The 24,220-nt window shown below is 40.5% G+C and overlaps 2 protein-coding genes across 4 annotated transcripts in view; both read right to left on the bottom strand.

Annotated features, from left to right (window-relative positions):
- acadsb (acyl-CoA dehydrogenase short/branched chain) overlaps positions 1-7,385 on the bottom strand; it is a 71,220-nt gene extending 63,835 nt beyond the window's left edge. The window contains exon 1 of the mRNA XM_062526099.1: positions 7,328-7,385. Coding sequence (XP_062382083.1) covers positions 7,328-7,360 — 33 coding nt within the window. The 5' untranslated portion in view covers positions 7,361-7,385. The remainder of the gene's footprint in view (positions 1-7,327) is intronic.
- Positions 7,386-12,539: 5,154 nt separating this feature from the next.
- On the bottom strand, positions 12,540-22,758 carry LOC134070140 (L-seryl-tRNA(Sec) kinase-like). Of its 3 annotated transcripts, none has more exons than XM_062526392.1 (6): positions 22,299-22,758; positions 21,903-22,152; positions 19,934-20,135; positions 19,733-19,808; positions 19,521-19,614; positions 12,540-13,462 (listed from the first exon to the last, which is right to left on the bottom strand). In XM_062526392.1, the coding sequence occupies exons 1-6, from the start codon at positions 22,536-22,538 to the stop codon at positions 13,245-13,247; spliced, it is 1,080 nt and encodes a 359-aa protein (XP_062382376.1). In that variant the 5' UTR covers positions 22,539-22,758; the 3' UTR covers positions 12,540-13,244. The 3 variants fall into 3 exon arrangements, with proteins under 3 accessions (XP_062382376.1, XP_062382377.1, XP_062382378.1); XM_062526393.1 differs by having other exon boundaries at positions 21,903-22,092; XM_062526394.1 differs by lacking the exon at positions 12,540-13,462 and adding an exon at positions 13,469-16,420.
- Positions 22,759-24,220: the final 1,462 nt, after the last annotated feature.

The following is a 24,220-nucleotide window of genomic DNA, read 5'->3' as shown; positions in this document are numbered from 1 at the left end:
GTGTCAACCACAACAGACAACGCGTTAGGTGGCACTATAGAGTCCCTGAGCCACACCCTAGGCCAGAGCTCTGTCACTTAGTAGTGTTACCAATTCCACACATAGCTGCCAAATTTCAAGAGTTTTAGAGCATGCCAAGTTGGTGAAAAAAGGCAAAACGTGGCCCGGAAGAAATTTAATCTGAGCAAAAACAATAGGGCCTTGCACCTACGGTGCAGCCGCTTCAGCACCTCGGTGCTCGGGCCCTAATAACTTACGTTTAAACATTGCCTTTCCACTAGCAGGCCTAGCCTAGCCAGTACTGAGTCCCAATCAGTACCTTGCAGGAGGAGCAATATCAAGTACTGGCTTAGGCTAAGTGCCTGAACAGCATAAATCAAAGGGAATTCTGATAGGCAATTCCCTCCATATACTGATAGTTTGGCTATACTGTATGTGTGTGAAATGTGAGTCATGGCCTGTTTTACTGTAGGTAAAGAACATTGTTAAAATTCACTTTATTATTCTGCAATTCCTTTGTGTGATCAGTGTGTTAGGCTGTATGTTGCAGCTGAATTATTTTTCATTTAGTTGCTTAAATACTTAATTGCATCGTTAAATTAATACTTATTTGTAAGCATTAATTTTGAGTAAAATACACATTATCAAGCTGTTTTTAATCAATGAAAATGTAAATTTCGGTTGGTTATTACATAATGCACCAATTGTTACATTTGGCAAAAAAAAAAAAAACGCAACAACCGCATTATGTAGTAACAACCGCAATATGTAATAACTTATTACATAATGCGGCAAAATGTATTACATATTGCGTTCAAGAAGTGTATTACATAATGCGGTAGACTATTACAGAATGCGGCAATTATTACATAATGGCGTGCACATTTATTACATTATTACATAATGCGGTGTTATTACATAATGCGGTGCTACAGGCCCGTCTGAAACTCATCCAGAGAGAAACGTTCCGCGGTGCAAAAATAAATACGATTAAAATGCGTAAAAAAGTGATTTTACGTGTTAATGTTTGTTGTAGATGTAGATATGTAGATATGGTTACTAAGGTGTAGCTAGGGTAAACATGGTGGTTGCATAATTTAAAGTAGGGATGGCAAAAACTACAACATTTCTTGACCGACGACCATCATTAGCCGGTTGAAACCGGTTAACCGATTAGTTTCAAATATGCTACGCTATTCGAAATAACAGCCATGCAATTTTGCAACTCTGTCGATTCTCTCTGACCCCCGCTCACACACACAGCCCCGGTGCCGCCCTTTCACTCGCGTCACTTTTTTAAAAAAATCCCCTACAGCGCAAACCAAGGACCTTGTAAGTGGAGGACAAATGGCTCCTTCATTTCAAAATGGTTTGGGTCCGAGGTGATCGCGTTGCAAATGAAGGCGTTTGTCTAGCGTTAGAAGCTCATTTGAAACTGAAATCGTTTCATGATAGTGTGAAGGTAGACAGTTGCATGGCTTTAAACTATCATAAATGCTTAATTTTAATGGTTGCTATGTTGGTTGCTAGGTACGTGGAGGTTTCATGTAGTTGGCTGGAGGTATAGTTGAGGACAACTGACAGTTAGAATGGTTGAACAGTTTAATAGTTGAGTAGTTTAAATAGTTAAAGTAAATTATTGTTATGGTTATGGTTATAGTAATTTAGCAGATGCCTGTAACACCCACGAACGTAATAATTTCCTACAAATGTAATAAACCACAAACGTATTAAAAATATGCACTTTCAAAATGTAATAATCCTGCAAACGTAATAATTTCCCATTAAGTGTAATAACAGTCGCCTACTGTTAATGTAACGTTTGCAGGATATTATTACTTTGGTGGGAACACTGGATCTTTCTGAGGTTTCTTCCTATATGTATCTCCAATTCCAGGGAGTTTTTCCATGCCTCTGTTCCTCATGGGCTCTCTTTGAATATACCTGCTCTTGTTAGGGAAGACCTGATGACATACTGAAGTACTCTGGTTACAAATTCATCTGACGCATCTTAAACCAATATTAGTAGGATGCTGTTACAGACCCCCTAATGCAAAGAGCTGTTATTTAGACACAATTTGTTATATGCTAGATCATGTGAGTAGTATTAATCATGAAGTGTACTTTCTGGGTGATATGAATGTAGACTGGAATTGGTATTGTTTTTAGTTTGAAAATACTTACGCTCTCTCAAAAGATAATTTTGACTTAATTTAAGAAGACTTTGACTTACTTTAAGAAGCCTTATCAAGACAAATTTACTAGGCTACTGCACTGGCAGATACATTTACTTGTTTTACGACAAATTTACTTACTGCACTGGCAGATACATTTACTTGTTTTCAGGAAGAATTGTCTTAAAATAAGTCAAACTTGTCTTCAATTAAGTCCAATGATTTTACAAGAAAACACTAGGTAACTTTGTACAGAAAATAATAGCAACTTGTTTTTTTGTCTTGATAGAAGATGAAAACACTTGGTTAGATTTTACTAGACAAGCAGTTTTTGCAGTGCATGCACTGGTAATTCCTGCATTCCCTGCAGTCTGTTTCGCTCTCCACCTCCTGTTTCGCTCTCCACCTCTCCACCTCCACCCACCTCCACTTCTCTACATCTGTCCTCTTCTTGCTCTGACTTATTTTGCATCTTTCTCATCTCTTCCAATCCACTGGTATCTCTCTCCTCCCTGCGTCCCTGCTTTTGTACCCAATTTGGGTTCTTTTCTCTCAATCTCTCTTCTCTCAGATCCGATACTTTATTTCCCTTATCTCCATCAGTCTCTTCCCATTGTCTCCTCACCTTAATAGCTCTGCCTCAGGTCTTTGCCTGCTATTGCCCTCAGTGTTAGTTTCTTTCACATGTCCCCTGAGCATACCTGTCAAGTATCCCGTTTTGGCCGGGAAAGCCCCGTATTTCACCTTTCTTTCCCACCGCCCTCCCGTATTATTTTTTTCCCGTAAATCTCCCGTATTGTAACCTGCGTTATTAAAAAAATATTGGGCTCATTCGAGATGGGCTGCGGCTGACTTTGATTGACTTCATACGTCAACGTGAACTTCAAAGGCTATCCAGGGCCTCAGTAGTCACAACAACAATAATCAGACACTTATTTTAGTGTCTAGTGTTAGTATTAAGTGTCTGATTATTGTTGTTGTGACTACTGAGGCCCTGGATAGCCTTTGAAGTTCACGTTGACGTATGAAGTCAATCAAAGTCAGCCGCAGCCCATCTCGAATGAGCCCAATATTTTTTTAATATACAGATATAAGTAATGTTTGCTCCTTCTGTGGTGGTGTGGATGAATACTGCACTTATTTTTTGAATGTGAGAACTAAAACATTTCTCAGTGACTTATTCAACTTTTTGATCCACCTTACAGGGGAGCTACACCAGACGCGTAACTGAAGCGCTCCGTTCACGACGCGTAAAATCTATTTTAGAAGATGGGTCTATTTTTTTCGAATGTACACGCCACTGTCGCCTCTGGTGTAGCTACTTCCATTGATTGTGATTATTAACTGCTGCAACATACGCATCGCGAACAGAATGCTTCAGTTCAGTTGGTGTAGTGATTTTTGTTTTATTTTGCAAGGTAAGTTTTTTTATTCATAAACAGAGGGCAAAAGGGACAGCCTTCCTTCCTGGTATTTAGGCTAAGTTAGAGATAGATGCCAATAGGTAGCCTAGTCTTTGTGCAGAATATAATAGCAACTTTTTTTTTATCTTGATATAAGATTAAAACACTTTTTATTAGACAATTGAAGTTTATAAGTGGTTAACAAGAGGTGATTTTAGCTTTTGTACGCACGCATGAAAATGTAAGGATAGCCTACTGGAGCTTGGTTGGGGTTTCCCTTATTACAGTGCATGAAAATGCACTGTACTGTTCTTCCTAGGCTTCTTCTTATTATTCCGCTTACCAAATTCATTTTTTCTATTCAGCTTGAACCGTTTAACCTAGAAACTTCATTCAAACGTTGCAACGTAGGTCTTCAATAGGGGCATGCTGCTATGTATTTTTCAACTTTGTAACTTTTATACTTTTTAAACTATAAATTAAAAACTATTAAAAATGTCCCCATAGACTTAACATTGGCCTCTATGACATCACAGTCGGGTCGTTAAGCAATTAGAATCTTATGCCAGGTGGCCAGCTCCACCTGCAGCAGCCCTCTCTCTCTCAGGCTTTAAGCATACAATCTCTCTGTGAAGATTTCATATCCTGTTAACTGTTTCCTCTTTCCACAACTGTTTCAAAATAAAAGTCCTCAATGCAATAATACACTATTAAGTAATTTAACCATTGAAACTACTCAACTATTTAACTGTTCAACAATTCCAACTGTCAGTTATCATCAACTATGCCTCCAGTCAACTACATGAGACCTCCATGTACCTAGCAACCAACATAGCAACCATTAAAATTAAGCGTTTATGACCGCTTCCAAAGCAACCAACAGGATTTTACTACAGTAACTTCTTTATTCCTGATAGTGGCAGCCATGGATACCCTATCAACAAATGTTTCAAAATAGAAGTCCTCAGTAGCAAGTTAGCTAGTTAGCATTGTTAGCATAGTTAAAATTTTTAACATAGCTGCTAGAAATGATTAGCTAAGTTAGCTGATCAACCTAGTTAGAATGGTTAGCATAGTTAGCATTGTTAGCATAACTGTTAGAAATGATTAGCTAAGTAGGCTAATCAACCTGGTTAGCATAGTTAGCATTGTTAGCATTTTTAACATAACTGATAGAAATCATTAGCTAGGTTAGCTAATCAACCTGGTTAACATTGTTAGCATAGTTAACATTGTTAGCATTGTTAGCATTTTTACCATAACTGTTAGAAATCATTAGCTAAGTAAACCAATCAACCTGGTTATCATTGTTAACATAGTTAGATAACATTTTAACATACATTTTAGAAATCATTAGTTAAGTTACAACTGGAATGTTTAAGCTTTAAACTGTCTACCTTCACACTAGGGTGGTCCTTATATGGGTTAAAAAAAAAAATTGGGGAAATGTTCAACTCTCACCCCCTAAATGTGTTCAGATATCAATAAAAACACACGGTGCAAAATTTTAAATCATTCCTACAATATCTAGAGGTTGCTCAAGGCCTTTGAATATTTCAATCAGAAAACTTGGTTATATCCATCATAGCAGCCAGCTCAGGGCTAACAATGCTCTTTCGGGCTGTTTTTGTAGTTTTGAAAGTAGAAGGTCCATCCTGCAGATTGTTCACAGCATATTTCACAGAATAACATTCATCATCACTCATCAGTACTATCTTCAGAAGCAGTCAATGCTAGTATTGAATTCATCAATTGCTCCTCTCGTTGTGCTTGTTGTAGCCTGTTGTGTTCTACATTTTTCTTTTGCATTATGTGCAAACTATGCAAGTATCAACTATGCCCATACACACACAATGTCCTTTTTCTCTCTGGTCTCTGGTTTCTTCTGGATTCTTCTTTCTAAGTCTCTATCATCTGGATTCTTGAGAAGAGGTGTATATATAGTTATTTTATAGTATTTTTGAGTATTATTATTATTAGTTTTGAGTGTTTTAAGTCCCGTGATCCCAATCCGTAAATTAGTGAAACACACAGAGCATACAGTGAGGTGAAGCACACACTAACTTGAAGCAGTGAGCTGCGGAGCAGTGAGGGACTAGGTGGCACTTCAACTGTGGATGGGAGAGCTGTGCTTAACCACTGCCCCCGCCCAGCTTTTTGCTACTGTCGGGGATCGAACCGGCAACCCTCCGGTTACAAGCCCGAAACCTTAACCATTACGCCGCCGCTGCCCCTAATGTTGCATGTTAAGAATGAGTGCATCTCAATGTGCAATATCAAACAGGTCTCCTAACTCGTCTATGAAGGCCTCTACATTGGACTGCTGAGTCTTGTTTTTTTGCTACTTTTCCTGTTTTTCTCTTGCCACTTCAGTTTCTGCCATTTGTCATATTTGTCAAGTGTTTCCAGTTGCTTTATGGCATATCCCATAATTAGCAAATGTGTTAAACTTTAAAGGTCTTGAGCAACCTCTAAATATTGATTAATTTTGATAAAATTTTGCCCATTTGTTTTTTTTATATATTGGAACATATTGGTGGGGTGAGAGCATGACTTTTTAAAAGTTGAAAAATAAGGACCACCCTACTTCACACATCAACTCTCTTTAAACTATGCAACCACCATGTTTACCCTAGCTACACCTTAGTAACCATATCTACATTATCTATCTATATATTTTTGCATTTTCATGCACTGGTAATTCCTTGGAATTGCATTTCTAGTTTAAAACTTGACAGCCCCTGAGCTGTCTCTCTGTCCTCATTTTCTGCCTTATTATGATCGTTTTGGGACTTTCATGAGGGGTTTTTGAAGTTTTCAGTTTACATAGGCCTAATAAATTAACTTAAAGTTATGATTTACGTTTAAGCAATAGGCCTAAGCCCGACTTCCATCGTTTACATAGACTGTAAAAAAAAAATAGGTTTACACTGATTTTAGACATTCTGGGTCGTTGTCGTGGGCACGAAATTAAAATGATGTCATCAGGTCTCTGTTCATGCGCATTTTTCTACTGCGCTGGGTGATTTTCCATCAACAGCTGTAGCGAATAGAACACTTCTAGCGAATAATATCAAAGATAGCGATCGGAACAGCTTTAAAAAGACTCATTCAGATTTTCGCGCTAGCTTTGTGAACATTCTGAGCAGGCGTCACAGTAACTTGCAAGTTGCACCACTTGATGCTCCAAACCTCGAGTCCTTTTCCATATGTGTCGCACTAACTTTTTGATGCGCATCGGTTTCAAGCGATTCAACTTTTTAATGTAAAGAGGGTAGCCTAAGTGTTTATGCTAGATTCAGCATCGAACGCGATTTAGCCATTCATGAACAAGGAGAACTATTCAGAATTATGTACTTTTGTCATTGATGTTTGATATTGTTACATGAGTAGCTAGCCTATGTGACCTGGGTGGAACAAAACTATCATAATTAGGGCACAGCGGGTAGTCTGCACAGCCTGGCAGTTGTGCAAAACTGCATCAATGTATGCCTTGAAGGTCTCATTTTTTGGATAGATTGCGTAAACATTCCCAGCAACAGTTCTCAAGGGGGAGTGGGCGCAGAGAGCGAAGATCCGTCATTGCCTTACAAAATAATTATGAAAGAGGTCACCATGCTAACTTAACGTTGCGGCTACGAACAGCAGGCTGCTGCAGCGTATAATGAGAACAAAGATAGCCTGTCTTTCCCCCAAATACAGTTAAACGACAATTAGAATGTTTTCTCAACAAAAACAACTTAACGATACCTTCCCACTGATCCGTGTCAAGGGAGCCGCCATTATGAAACTGATTGTTAGATCGTTTTCCGACACATTTGGCAAACCTAGCACTATGCCGCCATCTACTGAAATGGAGTATCGTTTTTTTCCCTTCTGTATGCATCTATGCATACGAACTGCTTTGGCCTGCACCTTCTGTTCTGATGTGTGATCTCATTGTAATTTCTCTGTAGGCTGCTGTACAAAATAAAAACAACAGAAAAACAAACAATTAAGACCCCCAACAAAACCACATCCTGCTGGCAAGCTGGGTTTCTTTCAGCTTTATGTGGGGGCCTCACGCATGAGCTGGAACCTCATTTAAAACTCAGCATAGACTCATCCTAAAACATTGCATATGATACGCCCAAACCTTGCAATTTGCATACACAGGGAAAATATTCTGATTTATAAAACCATGTGGTGCACAACTTCACACATGTGGCTGCTTATAAATACCAACCTGCGTTGAATTGTGTGTGTGCGTGCACAAACGCCATACTCCTTCCATTGTCATCCCACAATATCCCATAAAAAGTCAATGCAAAACGATTCATGAATATTCTAACATTTATACCTATTATTTTATTGCCTGACGTAGAAATGATGGAGATGTCACATCAATCTAGAGAGTCAAAGTTGGGCGACAGAGATACAGTGACATTTGAGAAGTGTCTATGTGAAATAGGCTACCGAATGACATAATTCTGTATGAAAAATAATTAAATAACTGTATCCTGTTTTGCCATGTGTTTGGGCTCATCATAAACAGTGCTTCATAATTGGTACAATGTATTCATATTTGTGCTGAAACAAAAAAATAAATGAAAATGGGGATGGATTGGGCACACATTCCGGAAACCTAAGAATTCCATCACATGCCAAGCCCTGCAATGGACCTGGAGGAGGACCCTGCTGGAAAAAAAAAACAGCAAGAAACCAGCTTATGCTGGTAGCTGGTTTTAGCTGGTCTTAGCTGGTTTTCTTCCAGCTATTGCTGGTCTTTGCTGGTGTAGCTGATTAGGCCACCAGCTACACATGCTGGCGTAACCATCTGAGGAAGCTGGTCGTGCTGGTGTGACCAGCCTGTCGTGTGGGATACAGCTGGTTTAAGATGGTAATGCTGGGGACCAGCCTGCCAAGCTTGACAGAGATGGTCAAGCTGGTTTTCTAGAATGACCAACATAAGCTGGCATGGCCAGTAAAAACCAGCAATGTAGACCAGCAACACCAACTAAAATGACCAGCTTGAGGTGGTACGACAATCAAAACCAGCTGATTTACCATCATAAGATGGTTAAACCAGCTGAAGGTATGTTTTCGTGAGTTTTGCTGGTCTAGCAGGTCAACCATCATAGGTTGATCAAACAAGCACGTTAACAAGCTGGTCAACCAGCAAACCACCTTAAGATGGTCAGGCTGTTTTTTTTCAGCAGGGGAATGTCACAGCCGAGATGGGCAGAGGTGGCCACAAATGGCAAGATCTGGACAAGCTGGCATCGAACAGGACGAGGTGGAGAAATATTGTCAGTGGCCTGAATAAGCGAGTACTGAAACAAATACTCATATGACTAATAATAAATAATAATCAGCTGGGTTTCTGATTGTCTCGGGAATACCTTGTAGTCTAATCTGTGGCCCAAATGAGAGAAAAGGTGAGTGTAGCGATCTTGAACGGTGTGCGTTTTAATAGAATAAATCTTCTAGGACATAGGGAAAGGTTATCTTATTATAGACGCTTATATTTGGTTCGCAAAAGCAATATCTCCTAACACATCTGTGGAGGCCAATGTCAGCAGATGTCAACATAAAATTCTCGCATTAATTTGAATACATTTCGCAGGCTACACTGTGGACATTAATATTATTTTGGCTAGTAGTCAACGCAAGTAGCCTAGTAGATAGCACTGTCGGGAGAGGCATGATTTTGGTTATATTAATATTATTAAGGAACATCAATATTAAGAGTCATTGCATGAGAAAACCAGGCAGAGGTGGGAAGATGGGGGTCGGCCAAATCGGCTCATACTTATGTGATAAGTATGTGAAACTATATACTTAAAACCCTCCAGCTGTTTTTTGCTATGGAGTTCTGGGACCCCTCTCAGAGACCCTCAAAAATCCAACAATTCATGGCTGAAAATGCCTGAAACTGCCATTTCTACCCTGATTATCCTGATAAAGATATGAACATAAGCTTTATATTTCCGGAGTGATTATTTGCACCCGGGTGTAAATAGTGGAATGGAGGCATTTTCTTATTTGCACCCAAACCGGAAATGCGTGCTATCCAACATAGCGGGACCATCTTGGCAGGAGATGGCCTACCTAAATCTAACAAGTTAGGATTATTAAAACTATATTTGAGATGGGAAAGTGGTGCTAAATTTCCACAAACTTTATTCAGTGAACGGGTAAAGCCGTCCGTTTGCAAGCACAATCAAGAAACACGATCTTTTTGTTTTGTTTACCGTTACCTAGCAACCCCAACAAGTGAGTCAAAAATTAGTATTCTCCCCTTCTTCTTCGACGGGGCGCAGTACAGTGGTAAAGTGACTGATTTAACATGCTTGAGGTGCTGGGTTCGAATCACAGATTATTATTTTTTTTTTTGCCTGCCAAAGTACGCACCATGACTTCTTTTTTCTTAGATGACGTTACCTCGCGGCAAATAAGAGTTTGTGCTTTTTGAACCTGTCAAAGATTTACTGGTTTTATTTCAGTTATGAGTAGAGTTAAGTAGAAGTAGGCTTCAGTAGTTGTTAGAAAGGTTGTGTTTTGACTTTGAGCCCCCAACGCTGCCTGGAAGGCGCTTAGGCGTGGGTTAAGGTTAAGGTTAGGGTTAAGGTTAGGAGTAGGATTAAGTGTTTTTAAGTCAACAGTGGCAGCGCTGCCTGGAAGACAACTCAGAAAACAACTCTTTAAAGTAGCTTGTCTTTGATGAAGCTACCACATGACCACTCATTACCCTAATATTTGTATAATCACTTCCAAGTAACCCAGACATGGCAAAACAGCTAAAAACTGTTCAAAACTATTAGGCCTAGCCTACTGTAGAGCTGGTAAATACACAGGCCTATTGACAGAGAACATGGATGTTAGACATCGGGTGTAAATAGTATTGTTGATTATTACACTATTTACACCCGGGTGTAAATAGTAATGTTGATTATTACACTATTTACACCCGGGTGTAAATAGTAATGTTGATTATTTGCACCCGGGTGTAAATAGTAATGTTCATTATTTACACCCGGGTGCAAATAGTCTCTGCCTTATATTTCCATAGAGCCTAAGTAGCATAGTTTTAAAGACCAAAAGGTGCACCGAGGGGTTATCTACACCACTGAAAGCAGAATTTTCCTCCCTCTAAATTTCGGTCATTTTTAAGAAGCATTATCTCGTATTCGCAGTGGCTTTGGTGGATGGTTTTACTGTTGCTGGAGAAAGGAACATCTACTGATTCAAAAACAATTGTCGTCTAATTGGGCCACACATAATGTGTGCCGTGCCAGGAGGGTCTTTAGCAGGATTTGTCGTGTTTTGGCCTATGATAAACCATATTCAGATCGCCATCACATGGCCATACCATGGCATTACATCACAAACAGATGTAATGCCAGATGTTTGCGATGTAATGGCATGGTATGGCCACTCGGTGGCGATCTGAATAGTCTAGTTTCAAATGTATGACAACCAAGAACAACAATGCATGCAGAGGTCTGCACTCTTTGAGTGCTTTTCTAGTTAATTAAAGCTTTCTTTAACAATTTGTCATACAGTGACACACATATTTACCATAAATGACCCTATAGTGAGATATTATTACCAAAACCCTCCAAAACCCTAAAAAAACCCGGAAAGACCCTCCTGGCACGGCGCACATTATGTGTGGCCCAATTAGACGACAATTGTTTTTGAATCAGAAGATGTTCCTCTGTCCAGCAACAGTAAAACCATCCACCAAAGCCACTGCGAATGTGAGATAATGCCTCCTAAAAATGACCAATTTTAGAGGGATGAAAATTCTGCTTTCAGTGGTGCAGATAACCCCCTAGTGCACCTTTTGGTCTTTAAAACTATTCTACCTAAGCTCTATGGAAACATAAAGCTCATGTTCATATCTTTATCAGGATAATCAGGGTAGAAATGGCAATTTCAGTCATTTTCAGCCATGAATTGTTGGATTTTTGAGGTTCTCTGAGAGGGGCCCCAGAACTCCACAACAAAAAAGAGTTTGAGGGTTTTAAGTATATGGCTGTTCATAGTTCCACATACTTACTGTATCACATACAAAGTATGAGCCGATTTGGCCGACCCACATCTTCCTACCTCCTGCTGGTTTTGCCTGGTTTTCTCGTGCAATGACTATTAAGATCTTACTAAGCATGACTTACTGAAAGCGTTTGCAGTTTAGGTAGGCCTATCTGCAGCCTTGACATCAAACCCCATAGCTTGGAATATGAATGAATGATATTGATCACAAAGTAGCATAATTAAATGCATAAGTGTTGAGAGCTTTTTCTTATGCCCTTGAGTTTTATTTTGTGATTTCACCATTAGATGTCGCTGATTTACATGCCTGAGAAACTTTGCTTAAAGAGAAACTATGCAGGATTGGCGATTTCACCTCCGGTTTCTTTTTTCATTTTCGCTCGTTTTATGCTTGCATATTTCTCTGCAGAGCTCCCCGACAGCTTTAGCGTGTATATTTATACATACATGTATATAGGCTATATTTATAAATGGCAAGCGTGGTTCTTCTTGTTCCTTGCGCGTCTCAGACTTCCAGATGTAAACAAGGAGCGATCGTCTCCTGCAGAAACTGCAAGGTTGCAATAGCGGATAGGGACACTGGGGGCGGGAGGAAATATTACTGTTTTCGATAAAACTGGTCAGTCAAGCAAAACAACGATTTCTAAGTGATTTTATGACTATGAAAAAGTTGCATAGGGTCTCTTTAAGCTTTACATACAGTATAGTCGAAAGGATGCACAGAATTGTTTTATAAATCCCAACACTGACGGTGAAAGATGCATACGCACATTTCAGCCCCGTTCACACAACTTTTTTTGCACATAGCAGCCTTAAAAATGAGGCCTCTGGAGGCCACTGCTGCCAACGTCATCTGATGGGAGGGCCATGACAGTGTTCAAGAATAATGGAAAAAAAAACAAACAAACAAACATATTTTTGAAAATGCAGTGTTTTGTTTTATTATCTCAAATAGCCTGTGCACAAAACTGCGAACATAAAGTTGAAGTCTTTAATGATGAAATAAATGTTAGTTAATTTACATTAAATATGTGTAAATGTGAACATCTCTGATTATGAACAAAAGTTTATGAAGGGGGTACATTTACCCATCTAATTTGCATATGATAACATCACTGGACGACAAGCACCTCGAATATCCCTCTGAAGTTCGCCTACAAAAAGCTGCCATCTTTGAGAGTGTAACAGGTGTGATAATTCAAAGATCCCATGTCATTTTTCCAAAGGAAAAAGTCGCAAGATACCTAATCTCAAAGATTGCAGTTTTTTTATAGGCGAACTTCAGAGGTCTATTATAGTACATCACCAGCCACAGCCTAAAGCTCCATAGAATTGCATTAGAAGCCGTAACTGTTGTCCGGTTCTATAGGAATTTATAGAGATTGAAAATAATGGGGAAAAGTTATGCTGGGGATTAATTCAACAATGAATCAACGGTACGTCCACAAACATTCAGAATTACAGAATCAGAACAAGTAGAATTGCATGCCTAACTGCAGTGTAGCCATGATAAGTAGATTTCTTGAGTGTCTCTTTTGAGAAAATGAAATATTTGATGATTTCATCAAATCATCACAGCAGTGATTACTAATGTCCCAAACCATCAGCACTTTTTCACAGCAGACTCCTTTCATTCGCTCACTTGCTGCACAGCTGACATGATTTCTCCCAGCTCTCTATCAAATAAGATCACTGCATGAGCCACAGCTCTCCCAGTATCTATGGAGTCATCAGGACTGATAAAAAGGCCACAGTTAACATCCTTTCGCAGGTCTTGGAGCACTCTGGCCTTAGACTTGTTCAATTCCTTGGCCAATGATGACAGGTGTTCTGAGGAGATGCTCTTTTCTGTACATTAGAAAAAAGACAAAAACAATACTGCATGTGCTTTGGACTTGAAACAGACAGTAAAGAAATAAAAAAAAAACCAGATAGATGGAATCTCAATATACGCCTATACAGTGCCTTACAACCCCCATTCTCACAATGACAAAAGATACTTACACATGCTATTGTCACTATGGGCGTATTCACACCAGGAAGGTCCGTTAGTTCACTTATTTGGTCCGGACCAATTTTTTTTTTCTTTTTTTCTTTTTTGGTGCGGTTCGCTTTCACACCGTGATTAATTGCAACCGGACCAGAATTTATAAACAAAAGCACATGTGCTAAGGTCGTTCAACCATTGGCTGGTAAACGTGTAGGTGGGGTGAAGAATAGGAAGACAAAGTCAAAGTTGGCCCACGTAAATACTATGTTTGCGTGCTGTACTCGTTATTATCCTAGCAATATAGTTTATACAGTTAAAGCTTTGCAGAAGTGCTTGAGCGTCAAGACCGTTAGATGCAAGTTTAACAATATCATGCTCGTAATTTTGCAACGACGAAGACGTGCAACAAAACAGCTGAGAAGAGTTCTCATGTGTGTCCAACATGCTAACAGCAGGCCTACGGAAGACGGAACGGGTAGGAGATGCAAAATCAAATTATTGTTGGCAAAAAAGCGTTAGCCCACTGCTGCTTACAGCTGTTGTGCGTCACGGAGCTATCCTACATTTCCCATAATGCGCAAAAACTACGGGAGCTCGTCAAATCCAAAAAAGGTAGATTTCTGTAACTGGGTCGGATCGAGGTCGGTCTGCTTTCACACCATAAACGAACCGCACCAGGGTTCGATAGGAACCGCTCCGAGACCACCTCCTCAGCTGGGTCTCGGTCCGCTTGTTTGGTCCGCACTAGAGTTCGAGTGATTGTATTCACACCAGTCAAAAAGGTCCGAACCAAGCAAGAAACGAACTTGAGTTCGTTTTAATCGAACTAAACAAGGCAGGTGTGAATACCCCCTATGAAAATGACAGCATCTGAGAACAGTTTGGACTTAACTCTAGATTTAAAACTAGATTTAAACTAAACAAAGCTATGCTCTGGCATCGCTTCAAGCCGGTGCAATCTTGTTTTTACCAACTAAGTAATATTTCCAAAAATAAGACATATTTTATGTTTCTTTTCACATGCCTCACTCAAAGTCCTTACACAGGCTTCAAATGATAGGCTCCTACTGTAAATAACACCAAACGGTATGGACACATCACTCCTGTTCTAGTATCACTACACTGGCTCCAAATTTTTTTAAAAAATTACATTAAAAAAATTACATTTAAAGCTTGTCATGGCCTTTCCCCTGGTTACATTTTTGATTTGCTAGTGCCCAATAATCCTACATGCAAATTAAGGTCTGCAGGTAAATGTGTATTAACCATTCCTGAACCCAGGCTTTATAGGGGACAGATATTTTTTCTGTGTCAGCCCCAAAGCTCTGGAATGCACTACTTGAGAAAATAAGGTTAGCGGATTCTGTGACATCTTTTGAATCTTTCCTTAAAACTCACCCATACCCTAAAGCTTTAAGAGTTTACTTAAGTTTAATTTTTGTTTGGTCTTGTTTTGGTTTTGTTTATTCTTTTATATGTAAAGCACTTTGTAACTATGTAAAGAAAAGCGCTCCATAAATTATTATTATTATTATTATTATTATTATGAAAGCTTTCCAAATAGTCATTGATGCTTATTTCTGTACATATTTATCAGGGATGCAAACATGTGTGGTGAAAAACTCTTCTGATCAAGACGATTTATAGTCACCCAAGTTGATTGAGCTGTTTGCATCCCTGATTTATAGAGATTTCCACTTCTATCGATCTAGCTTCCCCTAGAGCCACCACTGGTGGGTTTTTTTTATATATCATGCTTTTTTTATATATCACCTCTGGCTAAGCCCCGCCCCCCTTAGTTAATAGGTGCGTTTGACTTCTCGAAAATCTGCGCAGATCTGACTTGATGTGATGCATGCTGGGTTAAACAGAGTGCATACTGGGACAGACGAAATGCAAACTGGTTAGAAATCATGTCCGACTTCTTGCAGTCGCGGTGGGAGTTACCACCGTGACATCATGTCACATGTCCTTAAAACATCGCGGGAGACTGCGTCTGAGCTAATCAGCGCAGTTCACATTTCAGCAACTGCGCTGGCTGAAACCCACCCCAATGACGTTAGTTCAAAGTTGTGATAGGGCCATTTGGAAGGAATCTCCCCATGACGAGTATGACAGGTGTCTCGTTCTGCCTCCTTACCAAAGACTCTAGAGCGGACCAAGACGGATCAGTTCAACTGCACTGTAACCAGCGTCTGGGACGAAGCTGGAGCTTATCCCTGTGATCCATCTTGCTCTGTTCTAGAATCTTTGCTCCTTACGTTAGAATGTGCTAAAATGAACAGAAATCGAAGGGATACCTTATTATTTGTGATTTCTGGAACAGCGGTAGGCTAGCCTACTGAACACGTGAGGATATTCTGCTATTTTATGCTGTTGGTTAAATATATACACACGGAAAACACTTGATATTTAATTAATGTGCTACAATGCAGGCCTGTTAACTGTATGACAATAGTGGTTTATTTAAACACATCATATCAATTTATTTAGTCAGTCATCATGCTCATTTTAATGAGTAAAAATGAAAGTTATACTACATTTAATTCAAAATCCCGCAATATCTCCCGCGAGGTCTCCAGCGAGGTCTCCCGCGAGTGAATTCAGTCACATGGCATCTCAGGCGGACTGTCCGGGATCAGCTGCGTGGGCTAGTTGCCCCTCCTGCTAAGACTCTCAAGCTCTCGTTGACGTATGAAGCCAGCCTAAGTCAGCCGCAGCTCATCGCAAACGAGCCTAATAGGCTTGTTCGACTCCTGGAAGATCTGCGCAGATCTGACTTGATGTGATGCATGCTGGGTTGAACACAATGCATACTGGGACAGACAAAATGCGAACTCGTTAGAAATTCTGTCCCACTTGTTGCAGACGAGGTGGGATTTACCACCGTGACATCATGTCACGTCCTTAAAATATCGCGGGAGTCTGCGTCTCCTTTCGGACCGCGCAGTCGGTTTTCAGCCAACTGCACAAGCTGAGACCCACCCAAATGACGTCAGTTCAAAGTCGTTATAGGGCCGTTTGGAAGGAATCTCCCCATGACGAGTATGACAGGTGTCTTGTTCTGCCTCCTTACCAAAGACTCTAGAGTGGACCAAGATAGATCAGTCAATATTTCAGGGACAGCACTGTAGTCTGGGACGACACCGGGGCTTATCCCTGTGATCCATCTTGCTCTGTTTTAGAATCTTTGCTGCTTACATTAGAATGTACTGAAATGAACAGAAATGATTTCTGGAACAGCGGTAGGCTAACCTACTGAAAACGTTTGGATATTCCGCTATTTTATGCTGTTGGTTAAATAGTCACGGAAAACACTTGATATTTAATCAATATGCTTCAATGCAGGCCTGTTAACTGTATGACAACTGTGGTTTATTTAAACTACATCATATCAATTTATTTCGTCAGTCACACTCATTTTAATGAGTAAGAATGAAAGTTATACTGTATTTAATGCACAAAAAATTCCGTGATGTCTCACGCTTGTCATGACAGGCAAACTGCAGCAGGACTGTCCGAGATCAGCTGTGTCTGACTGTCGCTCCTCCCGGTAAGACTAGCTCATGTTGACGTATGAAGCCAACCTAAGTCAGCCGCATCCCATCTCGAACGAGCCTACTGTTGAGAAGTTTAAGTTCAATATTAAGCCTGGTAATAGTGTGGTTCACCTTCTTTCAATCAATCAACAGCTCAAAAAAACATATTTTAGGGTGCAGTTACACTTTAAGTAGAACTTCAATGGAAGCCGTATGCCTGTCTGTGAAAGTTACAACCCAAGAGACTTTTTTTTACAGAGCTACGGACCTGTATTTCATTTAGAATCTGTTGAACAACACCAGTACGACATGAATACAAGTTATTATCTAGGTTTGTTGCGTGACAAACTTAAGACAGGGGGCGAATGGACTCACTGATTTTAATAGCTAGCTGTGCTAGATAGACTTGCCTGCATATTACAAGGACACCGGGTCATGTCATGTAAGGAACTGGTACTGCAAATAAACGGAAACATAGTATACATTGCGAAATTACTTCAACTGTATTAATGTATGGTGAATAAATGTTACACTACTGTGCACAGACCCAAGCTTTTCTGACGAGGTGAGCATGTTAGCAGCTGTTAGCTAACTATGCTAACGCTAGTTATCTACGAGTCTCGTGACAATTATACACAATGCTGACAGTGCTGAGAACATCCTTGTTTATCTGACTTACATTGAGTTGACTGTGTGGCTTTATCCACAGATGTGGTGGAACTGTTTCATTATGGTTTGCTACGGAGTAACCCTTTGCTTACAGCTGGGAGGAGGGACTTTAATCTAATTTAACACAATTACAAAAAAGTATCATCAAGATTGAAAGCCATCATTCTGTGTATCGGTGTTGCGTTAATCCACACATTTCGTTTGGCCGTCCTTTTTCAATTTCACTATCCTAGCCTGGCTAGCGCCTACCACTTCTCAAATGAGACGTCATTTTCTTGTATTTGAAAAAAATGCCCAGATCCGTTCATTGGGCACCACGGATGTCTATCAAATGCATCTGTGCATAGCTCATCATCGTCTTGCTTTCCCCCCTGTTCTGGAACTGGTCCCCTATCTCAGGCAAAAATTAGAGCGGTAGTTTCCAGACTGCCATAGCAGCATGAATTAAATCACCGTGCAAGGCAGGATGGAAGAACCAGGCTAATGTAATCCTATAAAACCGGGAAAAAAAATCACGGCTCCCAATGCATTTCTATAGAACCATAAGGTGAAATTGCCTGACTCTATCTTCATGTGCGGAACTACTGCATTGCCATTGGCTCATCCGCGTACAATGGGCGGGACTTAGCCAAAGGTGAATTGATGATGTACTTAGTAAGAGATTAGGCTCGTTTGCGATGAGCTGCGGCTGACTTACGGTGCAGTCAGACGCCTCCGTCCGCCAACGTATGCCTCATTTTGTCACATTTCCATAAACACTAACTGATTGGTTTGTCAGTGTTCGAAAATTTGCATACACGGAATTTCATTGGCTGGCGCTTGCGCGATCCGTCAAAAGTTGAACATTTCTCAACTTTTTAGCGGAGGCAACGTATCTCAGGCAACGCATCGGACCCACAATTCAGTGCGGCATGAAATGAAGTCCAGCCAATGTAAAGTGAATGGGAAAACAACGGACGAACGTTGGCCGACGCAAGCGTGTGACTGCCCCGTTAGAGGACTTACATACTCAACGCATTGCTACGCATACGCGGCCGCAAGGCTATACGCATCGCTACGCTTCGGCCGCCATTATGCGTCGATGCGTAGCAAAATGTGTCATCCCAGTTTTTGATACGCGACGCGATGCAATACCATGCGTTGTCGGTGGGGGCGATACTCCAATAATTGTTCAGTATTTCAACTATATGTCATATTTACAGAAGAAGCTTTGAATACAATTGCGGGCAAATCCCTGGATCACAGGGATAAGCTCCAGCGTCGTCCCAGACGCTCGCTACAGCACTGTTCGTAATAAATGGATCGATCCATCTCGGTCCGCTCTAGAGTCTTTGGTAAGGAGGCAGAATGAGACACCTGTCATACTCGTCATGGGGAGATTCCTTCCAAACGGCCCCATCACGACTTTGAACTGACGTCATTGGGATGGGTGTCAGCCTGTGCAGTTGCTTAGAAGACAACTGCGCTGGCTTAAGGTAGACGCAGTCTCCCGAGATCTTGTAAGGACATGTGACATGATTGTCACGGTGGTAACTCCCACCGCGTCTGCAAAAAGTCGGACATGATTTCTAACCAGTTTGCATTTCGTCTGTCCCAGTATGCACTGTGTTTAACCCAACATGCATCACATCAAGTCAGATCTGCGCAGATTTTCGAGAAGTCAAACGCACCTATTATTCTACTCCCTACAGAGGGAGCCTGGTCTTACCTCTAACAGTCAGCATGGCTTTGGACACTAAGCGCCTGCAGGCCTGATCAGCTTGGTGTAGCACACTATTGGCACAGCTCTGTCGATCCATCTCCTATAGAAGTAAAGCATATTAAGTCCATTACAATTCATCTGTTTTTAAGGAAAGATTATTTCTCATTGCCATGTAATAATCATTTCAAATAAGTCAAATTTTTTTAATAATTACATACCCTCTTTTCAGTATCATTTTGGAAAGGACTCAAAGGATTGTCAAAGGCAGAAGAAATCAATGTGGTCAGACTCTGACTGAGAGACAAATTAATTGTGAAGCAAAAGTTAAAGTTTACAAACCAAAATTCAGTTACTTTGTGTAACACTATAATAGCGCATAATTAATAACAATTGTAAGGCAATCAGGGTCAATGTCTTACAGATTGTGATTTGTGAACTCTTCACAGCTGGAAAGTGTTAGACTGTTTTGTTCCCATGAATTCTTCAAAGGATTTGGTGGTTCCATGCGTTTAACCATTTCCAGTATGACCTCTTCAGACAATGGCACTGCCCTGCCTCTGTTCCGACTGACACAAAGCTCTGTTGGACATTGCAGATAAACTTGACAGAACCCAACTCCATCTACAAAACATAACACAGAAATTGCCTGATTAAATGAAGACACTTGAGCTTGGATTCCAAGAAGTGTCATCATATCAAATCAATAATGACAAATACAGCCCTTCAGAAGGGGAGGGGAAAAAAGCTGAGTCATTAAAGACCAATCACTGCAGAACAGTAATTGGCCGGGTTTCCCAAACATGTTAAGAAGCTCTTAAGTGCTAAGAACTTCTTAGGAGCGTTGTAAGAATGTTCTAAGAACGCTCCTAAGAAGTTCTTAGCACTTAAGAGCTTCTTAACGTGTTTGGGAAACCCGGCCATTTCCTGTCTATTAGATGTATTGTGTACTAACCGCACAACAGTGTTTTATGTCCATTAAAAAAAGACAAAACCATGCATTGACCGCACCTGTGTATTAACTGCAGCGCCCAATGAATCAGAATTAGATCAGTACTTTAATCAAAAAGAACAGAGGGTAAAAATAAATTTTAAATTAAAAGCTTTGTTTGCAAGAAAGATGTGCTAGCTATGATTTTAAAGAGGAATAATGCAGGATTGGCGATTTCAGCTCTGGTTTCGGTTTCGTTTTTCATTTTCGCTCGTTTTATGCTTGCATATTTCTCTGCAGAGCTTCCCCGACAGCTTTAGCGTGTATATTTATACATATATAGGCTATATATAAATATATAAATTGCAAGCGTGGTTCTTCTTGTTCCTTTCGCGTCTCTGACTTCCAGATGTAAACAGCAGACGATCGTTTATCAGAAAGTTGCAAGGTTGTAATATCGGATAGGGACACTAGGGGCGGGAGCAAATGTGACTGTTTTCGATAAAACTGGTCAGTCAAGCAAAACAACGATTTCTAAGCGATTTTATGACTATGAAAAAGTTGCATAGGGTCTCTTTAAAAGACTGACTAAAAGTTTACTGGACAAGTTTAATGTAAGTGGGGAAATCAAAAAAGTCAAACCATGCATTGAATGTAGACAAATCAAATTAAGACAAACTATGCATTATCCTACCTATGGGCTATATTTCATGTTACTTTGTAGCCTGCGCATCACATTCTATGTCACAAGCCTATAAGATTTAATAGTGGTGTGACCCAAACAAGACTCCTCACATACTGACGACCATGGACTTTTCAACACACTGAAGTCAGGCAAACGTCTCTGCTGCTACAAGACCAGAAGAGAGAGACTGAAAAGCCATCCATATGCTGAACACACACAAGACTAAACAAACTGCACTTACACTTTTTACACACTTGCACATGGACTATACTCTTGCTATTTATTTATTTATTTATTTAGTAAAAATCTTGATCTTTCTTTCTTCACACAAGCTACACCAAACCTGCTTTTATCCTTCCTTGATATGCAGAACAAACACAGATGTGAATGTTGTTTTGCGAAAGAGGGTGCATAGAACTCTACAGAGCCCACAAAGGGTCTCCCAATACTTTTGTGTTCCCTCACGATAATGTTTGCGCTCCCTTCAAACACCTTTTGCTTTCCTCTTTAGCGTTCCCTAGCAATACAGTTTGTGTTCCTTGTGTAGCAATATGGTGCAGTAAATGGAAGCTCTTGATTGCACATATGCCACTAACATCTATACAAAATGTGGAATGAAACTGACAGGTAGGCTACCACTCATTGGTTGTTTAATGTTGTGATGATGTGGGAAGGAACACAAACGAAATAAATCCTCAACCTGACCCTTAGTAGGAATGATCAACTTCTCAACATTATCTATAGGCTACAGCATATTGACACAAAAATGACCTACACTTTCTTGCAAGCTGGTAGACTTCATATCTCATGCTCTGGTAGTAGAAATTGTCATCAAGCAAAAAGAGTATTTTTTCCTGGGAATGTGGAGCCTGCAATGTCGCTGGTAAATCTTGCTTCTGCAATGCCATACATCGTTGATGAACTTCATGGTCACTCCCGCAGGAACTGGGATCTTGAGAAGGATTCTGCAAGAAATTTGCCAGCCATGACAGAATGGCTTGTCTGTGGTGTTTCCATTTGGTTTGCTGAGGTAACAGGGAACAGTGTTGAAGTAATAAACACACGGAAATAACGAGACCCAGCAGCCTTAGTTTCTATAGCACACAAACAGCACCCTAAATTCTAGTAACTTAACTTCGATTAAAATTAGACGACTATTTAAATAGGCTACCGTGTGATGTGGCTGACTCTTGGCTTCCATGCAGACTTCAGTAAAAGCCTCCTGTGGTATCAAATCGTCGTAGAGCAACGACCACGTTGTCCAACCCATCAGCGTTGTGTGGTTCGACAGCGCCTTCAAAAGCGTCGTCTTCCCTGCGGCAGGTAAGCCACAGAAAAGACACAGGCATATTCCATGACGGTGAGGCGTTTCATTTCGCTTGACATCCATCATAGATATATATATTGACATCCATTAGCCTTCTTCTTCTTCTTCTTCTGGTTTATTGGCGGTTGGCAACTTTACCTTGTGCATTACCGCCACCACTTGACTGGAGTAGGCTATACCGAGTTATTCAAGGATTTTTTATAACCCAAACAAACAATAGAAACAAAACGAAACTAAATAGAACCAAAATAGAGTTTATTTTCTTTTAAAGAGGTTTGTATCTTTCAAAAAAGAAGTAGCCTACCCTTTCCCCCCACCTAGGATCTGGTATGTGCGCCTTTCCCCACTTTCCCTTGTATTCATTTGTGCCACCTACGTCACTATCAAGTAGAACGCCGCCATATTTACGACCGATTTCGCCCTTTACTGTTATGATTTCGCCCAATATGACTGCCCACACTGCCCGTTTGAATGTAAGAAGACAGATAGATCTAGAGAAATGTTCAATTTTAGGCTCCGATCTTTATTTGTTACCCCCAGTTTTCCTTTATCCCTTATTGTCTGCCCCAAGTTTGTTCCAATTGGCTTTCCATATCATACATTTATCTAGTTAACCCCTCATACAGTGGTGTTAATTAGGCTATTTTAAGATAAGGTGACGATGTTCGGGACCGCCCAAACCGGGAAGATAATCCCAAAAATGTGGGATAAAAACGGGGACATTTTCAGGTTGACTCAATCCGATTGAAATACATAGGCTATAAATTTTGTCTTCAAAAAACGGGGGGGCTAGGTAGTTTTACTGTATTTTCCCCGGGGACGGGCAACCAAAACCGGGGGCTGTAGGCTACAGGAAACCGGAGACTGCACCGATGCATCAGCATGGGAATAGCCTACGTAGGCCTAGGCTATAATGAAAACATGATTTTAGTGGTAGTTTACTGACTAGGTAACGTTAGTTAAGTGGCCAACAGCTAGCAATCTCATGTTAGTGCCCCATATAATTGAATAAATAGCCGCAAAGAGGCATTCTCCCTCTCACGCAATTGCGTTTTTAAAACCGAAACTGGGTTTTGCTGAAGTAGCCGGCTACAGGCAGGTTTTATTACATAAAACCAAGCAACACGGTGTAACCTTAATTTGCTGTTTATTGCTCTGTCTGAAGCACAAAATATAAAAATAGCAATCAGACATGCATCACGCAAGACGCATCGATTTCTGTACATGTAGCCTATCTCATTCACACCGATAGCAGCCACAACCGCACGCTCTGCAAACTAGCTAACTCTAACCAACTAACATTGCCAAGATATAAAAACAACGTAGCCAGTGTATATAATGAGCACAATACAAGTAGATAGACTACATTACAGAAACAGCACAAACTACAACTCTACTAGATCGCATTTTGATGACACCATACCTCTGCCTCAGGACTGTCGCAGCACCCTCTGGGCTACATGAAAACTAGTAGGGGTCCTCCGCAGCGTGGGAACCAACTCCTTCCACACCCAAGCCACACACACCCAATAGCCTACTATTTACTGTACCCAGAGGAGTATGGAACAGTTTTTCACCATGCAACATTGTACAGAACATGCAGGGAATAAGGGGAAATCCAGGGAAGCTTAATCAACCCTGCTACAATAGCAAGTTAGGTAGGAGTATTTGCCTAAAACTGATTCAGTGACCTTTCAGCACCTGATAAGGTCAAATGTACCACTTGACAAGATGACATTGAGCACCACAAATAAGAAAATAAAGAC

The sequence above is a fragment of the Sardina pilchardus genome, chromosome 22 (assembly GCF_963854185.1).
Source record: "Sardina pilchardus chromosome 22, fSarPil1.1, whole genome shotgun sequence".
Taxonomy (NCBI): domain Eukaryota; kingdom Metazoa; phylum Chordata; class Actinopteri; order Clupeiformes; family Clupeidae; genus Sardina; species Sardina pilchardus.
This window is presented reverse-complemented; position numbering and strand designations above follow the sequence as displayed.